General features: G+C 37.9%; 1 protein-coding gene across 3 annotated transcripts in view; it reads right to left on the reverse strand.

Moving 5' to 3' along the window:
* DCAF5 (DDB1 and CUL4 associated factor 5) overlaps positions 1–14,761 on the reverse strand; it is a 67,418-nt gene that overhangs the window by 44,327 nt on the left and 8,330 nt on the right. For 2 of the 3 annotated variants that reach the window (XM_064424310.1, XM_064424312.1), the window contains exons 2-5: positions 13,279–13,422; positions 9,047–9,083; positions 8,483–8,622; positions 6,294–6,423 (exon numbers count right to left, since the gene is read on the reverse strand). In XM_064424310.1, the coding sequence (XP_064280380.1) occupies positions 6,294–6,423; positions 8,483–8,622; positions 9,047–9,083; positions 13,279–13,422 (451 nt within the window). Of the gene's footprint in view, positions 1–6,293; positions 6,424–8,482; positions 8,623–9,046; positions 9,084–13,278; positions 13,423–14,030; positions 14,415–14,761 lie in introns of those variants that run through there. The other variant, XM_064424313.1, reaches the window with a different exon arrangement.

The raw sequence follows: 14,761 nt of genomic DNA on the forward strand, positions 1-14,761 counted from the left end.
ATCTGGTTAGATCTTTAAATTCTAGGTTGAGAAACTGATCAGTTGAGCTGCCTCAGTAGCACAGAAGTGTAACATATGAGGATGGTACATGTGTGGGATGAGTTCTATTTCCTGAATTGCAAGAGAAGACAAATAGTTATTTGAACTATTTGAGGTGGTATGGTTGACCCATATTGGTGAGTTCCAAAACAGCACTTAAAATTTGTTAAACTGTAGCCTAAGTGGATTACTTTAAGCAACACCAAGTCAGTCAAAATTCACAACAAATTATTCCACTGGGAAGAGAAAGAAATTATAAACCTGACAATGCACAAGTGCTTGCCAAGATACACACATTTCTCCTGCAGTCTTTAATACAGTGCTCTGCTCAAAGCAGGACTGACAAAGGTCTCCAAACAGAAACATGCAGCACACTTCTATTGCATTGAAATAATTGAAACAGGTATTTGTCAATTCAATGATGTAGTGAGCTGTTCCACCTGCAGGGGCTTTGGGAATTCCAAAGCATTCACACTGGAAGTGATGACAATCAGAAGCTTCTTTCCTTCACAAGAAAAGTCAAAATGTAAAACAGTTAAAGTAAAATTTTAAATATCCTCATACTATTCCTGCCATCATGTATCACCTACAGATTCTGTATGAAGAAAATTCCCAATTCACTATCACTAGCTTTTAAGGAAAGAGCCCTGAACCTCGGTAAGCTCAGTGTCAGAAGTAAACCCTGTGGCTGGTCCCTGAATTAATATCTCCAACACAATCACCAACAATACTGATCCCTCACACTTGCAGAAGCTCAGTATTTCATCCAACATACCAGACATCTTAGTAACACACAGATAAAAAAGGGCAACTGTTACTTTGTAGAGTGAGCTCAGGAAGGGAAGCTAGAAAGGATAAAAATTCAGCACATGTGTGAGCATTACTGAGAAAATAACTGCCATCTCTGTTCTTATTGTGTGATCTCTAAGGATCAAATACTTTGAAGGTATGACCCTAGAAACTAAAATTGGCAACCATTGGAGACCTCAATCTATGGGCTTTTACTCAGTTATGATGCTGTGTTTATGACCTTAGAATACCTTCAACAACACCACACAGGTTTTCTAAAGTCCTCTGCTCTGAACTGCAGTTACTTGTCAGCTAAGACAAAGAAAGAAATCAAAGCTGAAATAATGTTCCTTTTGGATTTATCTGTAAAGAATTGATGAAAAACACCAAAACTGACATTCCTTTAACTTGGGCTTATTATAATTTGTATGGTCCAAAAAAAATTAGCTTTTGAAATATGCCATAAGGATTACAATGACCAAGGAATACCAGGCTTGCCCTGTTGCTCAAGGATTTTTTTAACTTATCATTGGACTTTTTGAGTACATGGACTTGTAACTATGCAGACAGCACAACTCTCCTCTATGTTTAGAAGAATCTTAAAAAGGTCTGTTGTGTATAAGCATTTCTACCTCACTCAGAGTTGAATGCAGTACTTGAATTAGGGGGACAAATGCATTTCCAGATCCCAAAACTAAAGTCTGAGGCTCTGGAACAGTGTTTTACTCCAGGAGCACAAAAGTCAAATGACAAAAAGAAAAACTCCCTGCTTATAGTTTATTCTTATGAAACATGCAGACTTGGAAGGTAAATCATCCCCAGCTTTGGTCAGGTTCCACTTCTACTTTGTAAAAATCTTGTAAAGAACATGCTGAGGAGGCAAAAAAGGGGAAGGTTAGTGCAGCAAAAGAAACCAAAGCAAGTAAAACAGAATGAGCAGAATGCCACAAACAGCTGAACATATCTAATAGTTCACTGCTCCTCAAAAGAGGACATGTTTCATTCTTGTGTCCCTTGTCAGCCTTACAGGCCTTACTCCCTCTTCTCAATGGTTTACAGTTGCCACTGGACCCTCCCTGAACCAAGTTCAACTTGCTAGGGCATAAGAGAGCTACAAAGTCTTTCCAGCTTATTTTTCTAACTTCTAGAAGTTTGAGTTGGCTCAAAAAACAGGTCAAACACATAATTATGCAACAGACATAGGAATGAGGGCCTGGTAGTTTTTTGATAAGCCCTCCCAGACTCACCTAAAATACCCCAAGATTTGTATTTATGACAAAAGACATAAGACTATCTTAACCCTTGAACTGGACATACCAGTGGATCCCAGTGTGCATAAAGTACTGGCTCAATGTTCCCATCAGAAGCAGAACACACTTCTGTGAACAGCCTTTTTGCAGCATGAAGATCAGTTTAAAAATATGTGATGGTCATTAATAGGACAAACCAATATAATTTTGATCTCAAAAACTTCCACATATGTTGACATAAGTGGTGGATCAGAGGGAACATAGAAAAAGAAAGCATTAAGGGGACAATGATAATATTTTCTTAAGAGAAAAAGCAATCTTTGTATTTCAGTAAAAAGAAGGAGATGGTCATGGAGCTGCATGGAAAAAGAGAAGGAGAACATGAGTACCTAACAACAGCTGAAGTAACGTAGTCTTTGCTTGAAATATATAGGTACTCTAGCTTGCTGAATTTCCCCCAGCATTCTGTAACAATATTTGTAATACATATTTTATTGTAAATAACTGAAGAAGCACAGACCTCCCTTTTTGAACTTTCTTTTAAAAAGGCACAGCTTCCAGACCCCATCTAGTGGTGTGAATGCCTTACAGCAGCCTCCTCAACCAAAACCACATTTAAAGCTTTTCAATGCCCTCTTTTAAAAAAGAAACAATACAGATGGTTTCAGTTTAACGTCCACCTGAAGAAATAAAAACACTTACACGTTCTAAAAATAGAAAAATAAGATTTGCAGACTCACTAGTCAGCTTATAATTGCAGAATTATATGAGTTCTATATTTATAACACTTCATATGCTATTTTGAGGAGACAACCCACCATATCCAGATCTTATTACTATACTGGGATAGGAGGAGAGAATCTCAACTGCTGCAGTAAATCTGAGACAGCAGAGATATCAAGCTGTGAATGAACTTTGGGAAAAAGAAAAATGAATCCGCCTCTGTATCCTGACTCAGTCAGCAAGACTAATCAAATTATGATTATTTGAAGTGAGCTAAACTTTCCACAATTCAGAGCTGTGCAACTGTCTCTAAATTTCTCCATGCATGCCAAGATATGCTGGCTTTTCAATCACCTCCTTCACCATAGCAGCCAAGAATAAAGCACTCCCAGCTTCCTATTAGAAAGTTAACCAATTCCACGGTATATTAATAAAATCTACTCATTATCAGGACTTCTTTCCTAGCCCTAAAAGTATTCAATTTAAAATTTTTAGGGGTGATTAATGTTGCCTGAGTAAAGAAGGGGACAAAACCAACTTTCCTGGCTGGAGGCATACAACAGCAAGCTGAAACAAATTCTCCCATAACTCAGTTGGAGAAGAGCCATGTATTTTGCAGAAAAATACACTGCTGTAAAACTCCACATATTTTCAGGATAAATAAGTAGATACAGCTCATTTGTTCCTGTCAAGCAATGGAATCTATATCTGAATTCTCTAGCCTACAAGGACATTACTGCTCTCTTCAATGTTTTGAAAATGTAGAGCTATTAGTTTTAAACACAATTAGCCATATTTCACTGATTGACATACAAGTTTAGAAGTTAACAGCAAATCTCCCCTTTTCTGATAGTCCATTATCAAGCTGAACAGTATCAAAGAAAAACTGTACTTCCCCTGAGGAGCCTTTGCTGATTGAAACAAGAAATTCAGCATCAAGCCTGATACCCTTCACATGAATAAAGGCCAGCCAATTCCTGTCAGTTTTATCAAACCTCACCTATATCTGTAAAAAGTCTCAACACACATAGTGCTGTTGGCTGCAACATGTGCTGTGTGAAGGTATTGCTAACTACAGTACTGCTACTGGCCACAAACAGCTAGTCTTTGGAATTCCAAGCTTCTCACTTGCTGGATTTTGCAGACAAGCAGCAGCAAGATTCCCCATAGCAGCCTCCAGTTATGAAGCAGAAAGCAGTGCCTGCATTATCTAATTCTGCCTCCTTCTGAGAACAGACAGGAGTTGGGGAAATCAGTTTTACAGCAAGTGTTATACCAACAGCAAATTATTAACTACATGTAACCATTTCCCATGTTCCATATTGGAAGAGTGCTGTGGTCCAGCCTAACCCATTGGGAGTTAAAATTTTGGCAACCCGCAGTAAACATTTAAAAGTATCTACACTTCTTCCTCTTCTTTCTACCCATTTAACCTCTAATCAAAACCACACTAGCACACAATGTGACAAAGCAGCCAAAGTTGAACTGATCAAGTATTTTCTATTGGCACCATGGATGGAATGACAGGACTGAAAACCTTCCACAGTGGCCTCAGCGTTATGATGGACTACATCCATACTGAAAGAAAGGAGGAATTTCCCTTGATGGCTTAAGGTGTAAAAATCCCTCACAGGAGAATGTCATGTGCAGCAATGTAAATTAAAATGTAGACTAGAGAAGAAATAGACAGATCTAGCAATTTTGTACTGTTGTTATTTATACATTATGCAATTCAACAATCCCAGCAAAAATTCAATAATCACACAAATTCTTGTCCCCTCAAATCATGTCCCTCAAAAACCTCAATTCCTTCATCCTACCTACACTTCAGGAAGTAATACATTCTCTTGGATATCAAAGACAGTATAAAAGAGAGCTACGGACATGTAGGGAAGCAAGAATTTTTACTGTTAGCAGACTTTTTTGACAGTGAGGAAAGCATCTGATGCAGTAGCCTTCTTTGCTGTGCTAGTGGCATGCTTACACGGGCAGTATCCTGTTTATCCCTAGATTATGGAGAATTTCAGGGCTCTTTAACCCATTCTGCCTATAAAACTCACCAACTAAAGTGCTTTTGGCAGATCTTACCTGCACTACAGCTTCCTTTATTATTAATAAGAATATGGAAAATATGCACAAACTCCCACACATACCAACTTCAGTTTTATGCAGTCTACCACAAGTACTTACAGCATTATGTGGATTATTTTATCTTTAACAAGAACTATTTTTACCCTCTGATAATTAAGTGTGTCTTCCCCAGAAGAGAATGTAACAAACTGAAATACACAGGTAGATGTATAAGTTCTGGCTTCCACTTCCTTACCAGAGTGAGGATTGTATCTTTACTGATCTAAAATTATTTTTTTTCCTCATATGACAAAGTTAATTTGCCACAAATACATTTAAAAAAAACAGTTCCAGCTTTCTGGATTAGCAAATTAGATCAACAGAGACAAGTAGAAGTTTTGTCAAATGCTCTGTTACTTTAAATAGACTAAAAATCCAGCATAATTTATTTAAATATGAGAGATTCTGATTTTGGCAGCCCACTAGAAGGACACACATCATTCTGAAGAGTCCTCTTTCCTAAGAGTTTGATGGGGAAAAAATCTGCAGTGGTAGCAGCTTTAGATCCATTTTATTTTCCTAAGCCAAGCATACACCCTTCTCACTGTGTTTTGGACACATCTCTGATCAAGCATAGGAGGAGAGCTAATGGCTGTCCCAGAAAAATGGTAGCTGAAAGCAGACTTAACTCCTGCATTCATTTATGTTACAGCTGGCAAGCAGCCAGACAGCCCACCACAGATTTTTATGATGGAAAAATGAACATTCACAGTCTGAAAGACTGAATCTCTCATGCATGCCAAAGTCTGGTATCAGACATTGCATACATCCACTTTAGAACCCAGTCTAACCATATTTCAAACTGCAGCCTAATTCTCTTAACTTGTTTTTAGCTCTATGCAAATCTGGAAGCACATTAGACAGCCAAATGATTATACAGATGTCTGTATCACTTAGGAAGCCACATTAAACTCATAAGCACTGAGTAAAAAGCTGCCTTGACCACACTCTCTACTCAGCCAATAAAAACTGAGCTGGGCAGGAAAAACAACTGTAAACCAGACAGTGCCCACCACAGCTTCTTCCAGTAGTATCAAAAGAGTGTTAAATATAATGATGAGAACTTGACACAACATCCAAGCTAATTTGCAGTGGTGAGGCCAGGCAGGCTTTGGAACCTTGACTTACCTTAAAAGTCACTTACCTTAACACTGAAGATTTAGCCCCATTTTAAATCAAATTAGACCACAAGTATGAAGAAGAATATTAATTATGCAAAATAATTTATTAACGACACTGCTATGAACTTTGTTCTGCATCTTTTCTTACTACCATATATACTGACTTAAAAAAAATCAGCATGCCATCACCTCCCAAGGGAAAGAAATAACACACCATAAAACAAGGACAGCCAGATCATACCTCTGAGGCTTACGGATGTCCCAGAGTCCCACACCTTCCTTCGAGTTGGCAGTAGCCAGTAATCTGGGTTCTACTGGATTAAACATCACACTGTGAAAGGCTGATGGGTAGTGTGCCAAGCAGAAGGGCTCTGTTGAAAAAGTTGAAATTTCAGACATAAGAACAAACAATGCATTCAACTGTTCAATGCAAGGAGTTTGGCAGCTGAATATGGAAACAGCATAACAAGATCTGAAGATATGGAGACATGTTCAAACCACTTCTCAAGCTGACACATCCAAAGCAATATAAAACCTGAAGTTTTAAAATCCACCCACATGTACATTAATTCTGTCTAAATATGGAAAAGGACACACACTGAATTTCAAGACACCATTTTCTTTATGGAAGGTTATCAGAGTTTAAAACTAGCTGTTCAAAGATCAAATACTTGAATCCTTTTAAGGTTCATGACCAAATGCTCATCTGACAAAGGCTATACATGGAGGAGCTTCTGAAGTCTTCCTAGGATTATATGCCTGAGAGTTTCCACAGCCTCTGCTGATTACCCAAGCCATAAATGTAGCAGCAATTGCTTCTAAGGGAGAATAATATTACAAGAAGTGAAATAAATTTGTATGAAACTCAGCTTAAAGCAAACTGCTAACTCTGGGGAAAAGAAGCTTACCACCTCTTAAGTGCTGTAATAGCAGACAAGAAGGGTGCTCTTCTTGCATAAAAAAAATGTTAACAGCTCTTGCTGTTCATACACAGAGTAGAAAACATGCTCATTGAGACTCTCCCTCTCATAAGACTGTGTTTGGGCTGCTACTGTGCCTTATTTATTCCATCAAAATACTGTCTCCATGAAGAGTGGGGAAAAGCCTTGACTCTGTTACCTTCACTCTGCTTCTGTGAGCTTTACATCTTTAAGCACAGTCTAATTCTCTTCCTTGTTTGCATCTTTTGTGGCATGCTGCCACTCTTTAAATCAACGAAGAAACCAGAATCAATCTCTATTTTGAGCCAGGGATTTGGCCAGACTTTCCCATTCACTGTTTGCTTTCCCATTCACTTTGCTTTCCTGTGTCACTAGTGTGCTAGGGAGACAGTTATTGTCCCTATCTGAGCCACTGAGTGCAGCCCTTGTAGCCCCACAAGCACCTCCAGATATGTCATTTTCTTTCCTCACTTGCCTCATTACCACATATAAAACAGGGTTAAGCAGGCAATCCTCTCAAATTCTCAATACCTTGAAATCATTGCCTATGGTTTCAATGAGACAGAAGTAACATTTATTTGTCTTGTCTGTACCCTCCTTCCATGCTCTATTACGAGTATTTTCATCAGTCATTTTCCTTCTAAGAGTTTCTTTACCAGTGATGAAAACAAAGGTCTCTGACCACAGATGAAGCTCCATGGTGTTATTCATTGCCATAAGTCAAAAGTAAAAACAAGAAAATAAGCCAACTTTTGTTCTGCTAGTCTGCCCAAAGGCTTTAGAAATTGCTGCTGGTCTGCCAGCAGCTCCAAATAAGGTTTAACACCAAAACTGACCTTCTATGTTTGCATCATCAAATCAGAATCCTGCTGGGACATAAAAGGCTGTGTTATTAAAATGGCAGCCCCCACTGAGAAGCAAAGGCCTGCATCAGCTGAGTGGAGAAACAAATATCAGATTGCCAAAGGGGCTGGGTTTTAAAATAAACTTTAAATTTATGTATTTTTCCTTAGTCAAATCATTCACTAATCAGTCACTAATTACTGGTGCTTCCCTTCCTACCTTTATTATAAATAGATTGGCACCACAGTTTCTTCTAAGATATCAAAAGTTGCCTTTCAGCCTGTCAAAGAGAGATTACAGGAGCTAAACTAATGAGGCACTAAGTAATTTTAGTGAAAAGTAGGGGGATTACTTTTCTATTGTTCCTTATGCTCATTCACAATTGTAGCTCTTATACACTGGAGTATTAACATGTTTCTGAAGTGAGTAGCTCAACACCATCTTCAATAAAAATTATTAGGCATTTAAGACAGTAACAGAACTGTAAAGACCAGGGCTTGCCAATCATTGGCCAAAAGAATTATGCCTCACTTTCACCTTTCTCCAAGAGTCACTGTATCAACTGTCCCAGATAAACATAAATTTTTCTTCCTTGCCTTAATGAATTCTTCCTAAATCAATTCTATTTTCCTTCTAGAGATCTTACCTCCATGGGAAGACTCTCGGATGTCCCAGATCAGAACCCGGCCATCATCTGATGAGCTAGCAAAGATGTTGTCATTTACTGGGCTCACTGAAAGGCCATACACTGCATCTTCATGGGCAAACACATCCAAGGTCTCAGTGCTGGAAGAGAGACACAACACTATCATTCTTCCTTCTTTTGCTATTGTTTTTTTTAAACTGAAGTATTTACTGCTTACCTACCTAGTCATACTTTGTGACAAAGTTTCTGTAATTTCACAAGAAGACCCTTGTGTTTAATTAGAGTAAAAACCAAACAAAATACCCACATACATTTCCATCATGCTATGAGGAAAAAAACCCCTCAATATAAATATTGTATTGTCAAAACAATACAGAACCCAAGTGCTGAAAAAGAATATGGGATGATAGGAAATACTTAATTCCAGTTATGAATTTAGATAAATAAAAAACAAATTTCAGTATTAAAACACTGTTCTCCTAAACCATTAATTTAACACAGAAAATGCCTCTAGTGAGTTGACATTAAAGGAGTTCTTGAAGCAGTGGAACACAGTGTATTTACCTTTCAACATCATGAAGTATAACTTGCTCATCATTGCCTGAAAAGAGAAATATAAGCAATTAACACAATGTTCTAGTGGTTAAAAAGCATTATTGTGAAAAAACCCCAAACCACTTTTTTTTTAAAAAAAATTACAATTTCAAAACTGATATTGAAACAGAGAAGACCAGCTCAGTTGCTACATGGTTACCCTCTGCTCAGTTATATGAAAGGTTCCAGGTGATACCACCAGTCACAACCAAATGCACCAACTGTTTCATCTGCTACTGCTCAACAAATGATTCTATTTAAATATGCTACTTATCATTCTTTGTCCAGTTTGAGCTTAAGTTTTGGGAGATTTGAAATAAAGACTATTACATAAAGCAGCAGAGCACTTTAAACTCTGATGAAAATACATCTTTCTTCCTGCTCAAAGGATGCTCCATAAAAAGATTGTGAAAGGTGAAAAGAGATGTCATAAATGAAATGCACGTGGCTCCCTGATCAAATATTGCCAGCTAACACTGTCAGCACTCCGGGTTTTGCAACCATTGAGAGGGCATGAACGTGGCAGCCAATGTAATTTTTTCTGTATTAATAAAAACCAAACCAAGTAACCAGAAAATCATGTCACTTCTCTTTGATCACACCAATTGAATACAATGGAAACTAACCACATGTGCACAGGCTAAGAGGGTCACAGCCGCCAGGTAATTCCAATAGCTCATGCAGAGTTTTTCAAGCTATAACAATACATTATTTTTTTCAGTCTATGTGCTGAATATTTTATTACCTAAATTTGGCACCTCCTCTTTAGAAATATTTAAGGACACACACACACACTTTTATATTTAATTCAGAAAAAACACCCCATAACCAGAAAGCAAAGTTATATTTTTATGCTCTGCATGTCTTTGTAGTTGTGATGTAGAGTTGTGACACTTTCCTAATGTACACTAAAGACAGAGGTTCAGAAGGAGCAAGGTTTCGTGTTATGAACATTCTTAAATGTTCAATTGCCTCAGTTTTAATTTGTCCCATACATATTTCAGTTGTATTCTGTCTCAACAGAGAAATATGAGAAAGTTTCTCTTTGACTAAGGAAGTATGAGATCTTCTACAACCATTTTCTGTTTGCCCAGACCCCCAGTAAAATCATGCCAGCCTTAGATTACTGCAGTAGCTCATCCTTTCCATGGTACAATAAACAAGTCATTTAAGTGTAAGTGTCCTTTTAATTGTATTTTGAACTGTCCATTATATATTGCCACATACTGTTTATACCTAGTAAACAACTCTAGTGCCTACGTATTTCACCAATGAAAAACATTGGTGAAATGTTTTCATTCAGCCCAGTTTCTCCAATGACAAAACCTCCTCCAGAGGACACTCCTGGCTCTTCAGTCTCCATCCATTATGAACAAAAGAATCATTCCAGTTGCTTAGTTTCAGGCATCCAGACATCATGGCATCAAATTCCCTTCCAGCACAAGCTCCAAAATGGGAAAGAAAGAATGAGAGTGGAATAACCACTGTTTTTCTCTGTTGTGCGTGTGGGAGGAGAAAATGGTGACAAAAATCTAACCACAAACTGGATGCTTCTGGTAAGGATTCATCCCTGCAGAAAACACCACTGCTGTTCAGCCCAGGGAGGGATTCCCACTTACACTTTTTACTTTAACACTGGAGACTTCATTCTTCAATGAGACTTACTGTGTCATTTATAATCTCTCTTGTTTTGACAACTGCAGTTACAACAATCGGGAAGACAGGAAGAACCTGCCATTCCCTTCAGTTAAACTTCTAAGATGAAATACCACAGAGCACATACAGAGGAGCACAGGTAAGGTGGCCTAAACCCCACATCTGTCATATAAGCGCTAAAAAACAAATTGAATTTCGTGTAGGTTTATTTCAGCTTTTCATATACCTAACATTAAGTGCAAATCAAAAAAAAGTCCATGCAGATTACTAGGAAGGGATCTTGCATTTCAAATGCTGCTGTTCTCTTAGTGTGTGTGGACAGAGAAGGGCAAAAATATTCTTCAGAGATGGGAACTTTTCTGGGACAGTTTTTTCTTCCAGAGATTACATGCAAAACATTGTCCACTCAGTTCCTGCCTTCCATTTTTGTAATGGCTACATGGGGTGCTTCCTCCTTCAAAGCAAAGAGCTCTGAAATTCCTTGGATACAATCCAATTTGTACTGAAGTGGAAAATCCCTTCTCCTCTATTATCAAGAGTTGCTTTAGAGAAAGGTCATCAGATCCTAAGTCATTAGTCATTGGCAGTCATTTATTTACAGAATAAATTGAGTTCCATGTGACTTGTGCTAGTCTACATATGCTAATTTTTAGGTTTGGAGTTTTTTAAAGTATTAATTTTTAAGTATTCCAACTTCTGTGATTTAAAAACAACTCCAAACTCAGGTGTGGGTGACTGTGTGACAACCACTAGATCTTAGAACCCACAATTCTTTCAGAATTTTAATAATCTCTCAGAACATCATTGAGTGAATAAATATAGCTAGCCCCATTTTACCAGCAGAGATAAAACAGATGGTACATCTAGGCCATGCAGCAAAATGACTCTTTACAAGGGATCCAAGAGTCAGACTCATAGCCCTTGCAGATGAGCTCACTTGATGGAGGAACTGAAAGAGTTCCTGACTCCTCCAATGGAAATAATTTCTGGCAGAGGCACAGGGTTTTCATGCAAACTGGAGGAGGAAAAATATATGAGAATGGCCAGTTTCTCTGTGCATCAGCTGTCACAGCTCATCTAACCTGGCATCTTAGCAAAAATCCACTATAATCAATTATATATATCTTTAACTGCAGGTGTTAAATTCAGCAACAAGGTACAATCAAGACACTCTTTTGCTTTTCCTGTGAAAAACAGCAGCCTCTGACAGCAAAGCCCGATAGACAGAGAGCTGAGTTGGACATGAGAAAATACCATTCCAGCTGGACAAGCAAGATTTGGCACACTAAATTTCTTGAATATTCATGTAAGGTTCCATTTGTCTAAATTCAAACTAAAGTAAAAGAGACTCTGGCCCAAAATTCTCTGGAACCACTTGTGCAGATATATTAATGTGCTGCTATTTTCCTCATAACACTAACAGCAGTCCCCAGAATAAGAAGACAGGCATTGCTATTTGAAAGTCTAGGGGTTTATTCCACCTGAGAATATAACTGAATCATTTCATCCTTGAAATTTGACACCAGCTTAAGCTTTGCCATGTTTTTTTTCCTAAGGGATATTATCATTTTAACACAACATTGAAGGATGAGAAGCTTCCACCATTCACATGCACTCAGAATCAATCTCTAGCATTGATTTACAGTTCACAAATCTTGGGTCAAAAAGGTAATGGAGGGCTTTGACCCAGGAATCTCATAGTACCCTAAAATAAGTCTAGCTGTATGTTAATGGACATATTGATGAAAGATACAAATTCTCACCTATTCTGTGACCACGTTAGATTGTGGAAATGAAGTCCAGCAGAACATGGCACTTAACTGCATTGACACTTCTGTGCCTTTTTTCCCCCCAGTTCAGTTTTCCTGCCTACCTCAGCACTTGATTTTTAAAGTGGTGAAATGGACCTAAATAACAGAAACTATTACCCCAGAACAAGTATATGTCCACTTCCCTTACCTTAGTTTTAAGACCAAATTAAACTTTCTATTAAAAAGTAGATTTATATTAAAAAGAAATGAGAGCATTGAGGGTTATCAGAGCCCAATGTGCCAACAGCTTTAAAAGGCAGAGGCTTACCAGTAAGAACTGAAACGTGGTCTAAGAAAACATCATCCACCAATAGATGGCAATAGTCCTTCATGAGCCATCTAAAGGTGCATTGAAATCAGACAGCAGCAGAAAAGATTTTCAAGCATCAGGCTTGAGTGCCAGAGAGAATGCAGGGTCTGCTCTCAGCACAGTTAAGAGGGAATAATAAAGACAATGTTTTCCACAGTCTTTAGCACAACTAGAGGCAGACTGGACCCAGGATTTTCATGATGGTTTGAGACATGATGAGCTTACACCAGGGTTTGGAAAAAGGCATGACAAAATTGAAAATGTTGTGCTAGCTAAAGGATTCCCTGTTCCCAAAAAATTACAATTGCTGATTAAGAACACCTTCCAGATCTCATGTGGGGCAGGATCTCACTCACTCATGGCATCTACTCCAAGGCATTCACAATACATATTCATGTGAAATCAGGACACTCTTCCTTCCTTACCTCCAGAGAACACCTTTGTATTGCCACTGTTAAAAGCCAGGCAGAAAATGTTAGAGTGATGCTCCCCTTTCAACTGAATTGGTTTGACTCTTGAGTGGATGGCTTCTTCCATATGCCAAAGTAAGACTCGACGGTCATCCCCTCCTAGAAGAAATAAAGGAAATGTGCATTACTGCCTGAGCCTGGTGCAAATTGATTATAGACAAATTATTTAACTCTGCAGCTATTCATAGAAAGCTTTGCTAAAACCTTAATTAGCATAAAAAATGTATGCCTTCTTGGATATATAGACACACATTTACATTAAGATGTCATGCAGTCAGGTATTCAATTAAAATTTATGACAACAGAGCAATCAGCAGGAAAAGTTTGAATTAAACAGTTGCCATTCTGCCAACACATAGTGACAACCTATAGCAACCTGAAAACTCAAAAATTTACTGCTATGTAAAATTACATGCCAAATCCACATATGCATGTTAGCAAAATGCTTCTACAGTAACTCCTTTTTGCCAGCATTTCTTATGTAATTCATGAAACATGAACTTTTTCCCCCTTTCATTGACAACTATATATCCTCCAGCAGTCTTTGCAAAGTCTTCATAGCATAGGTTGGCCCAGGACTGATAAAAGATAAAAAAATTTACTGAAGCATTCAGAAGTCTTCAAGACACACAGTTATGCCAGGTGTCTAGACCTGTAAAGGTTAAGACAGATATTTCTGTGAGGTGAAGTCCTGACAAAGAGAGTACCTGGAGAAAGGAAGTTCAAATCTCTTGCTTTATATCTTGCTGTACTCCTAATTGTTTGCCTACATGCAGTTCTCAGTTCAGAGCTCTAAGTGCTTCCTTCTCTGTATGGCAAACAGTTATACATAAAATAAATATTAGACTGTTTGTGTTTCAACTGCATTAAGTTATTATTTTTTAGGAAAAGAAAAAAAAATCAGGATATTATTGTACTGGTCAGCATTCTCAGCAGCAATTTTAAATATGTGAAAATTCTGAATAAGGTTTCTCCAAGTCAGACTCAAAATATTTTTGGTATCTGTCTTTAATAACAAATGAAAGAGAATGGCATCACAATTGAAAAGTGACACCAGAAACATGCTGATTACAGTTAAAACATTTTACTTATTCTTTGCACAAGCAAAAGCCTAAACTCAGAGCCTTTTGAGCTGCTCTCCAGAGGGCAAAGGCATCAAAAGACAAAAAAAAAAAGAAACAAAAATTACTTGGCCTGCTGTTTACTTACAAAAAAGGTAAATGCATTAATATATTTCATTACTACTGTTAATCAGATTTCTTAGAATTTTCACATCATACGTTGCTATTAAGAAATTTTCCCGTGGAACTGAGTTATGTCAAACATCCTACAAGCAAACAGTCTCTCAGCCCTTGAGTCTCCTAACAGATTTTATGACACTTTGATAGACAGCACAGCAGCATGTTATGATTACCCATGCTCCATGAAACTGCATTCC

This window comes from Passer domesticus, chromosome 6, assembly GCF_036417665.1.
Source record: "Passer domesticus isolate bPasDom1 chromosome 6, bPasDom1.hap1, whole genome shotgun sequence".
Taxonomy (NCBI): Eukaryota; Metazoa; Chordata; class Aves; order Passeriformes; family Passeridae; genus Passer; species Passer domesticus.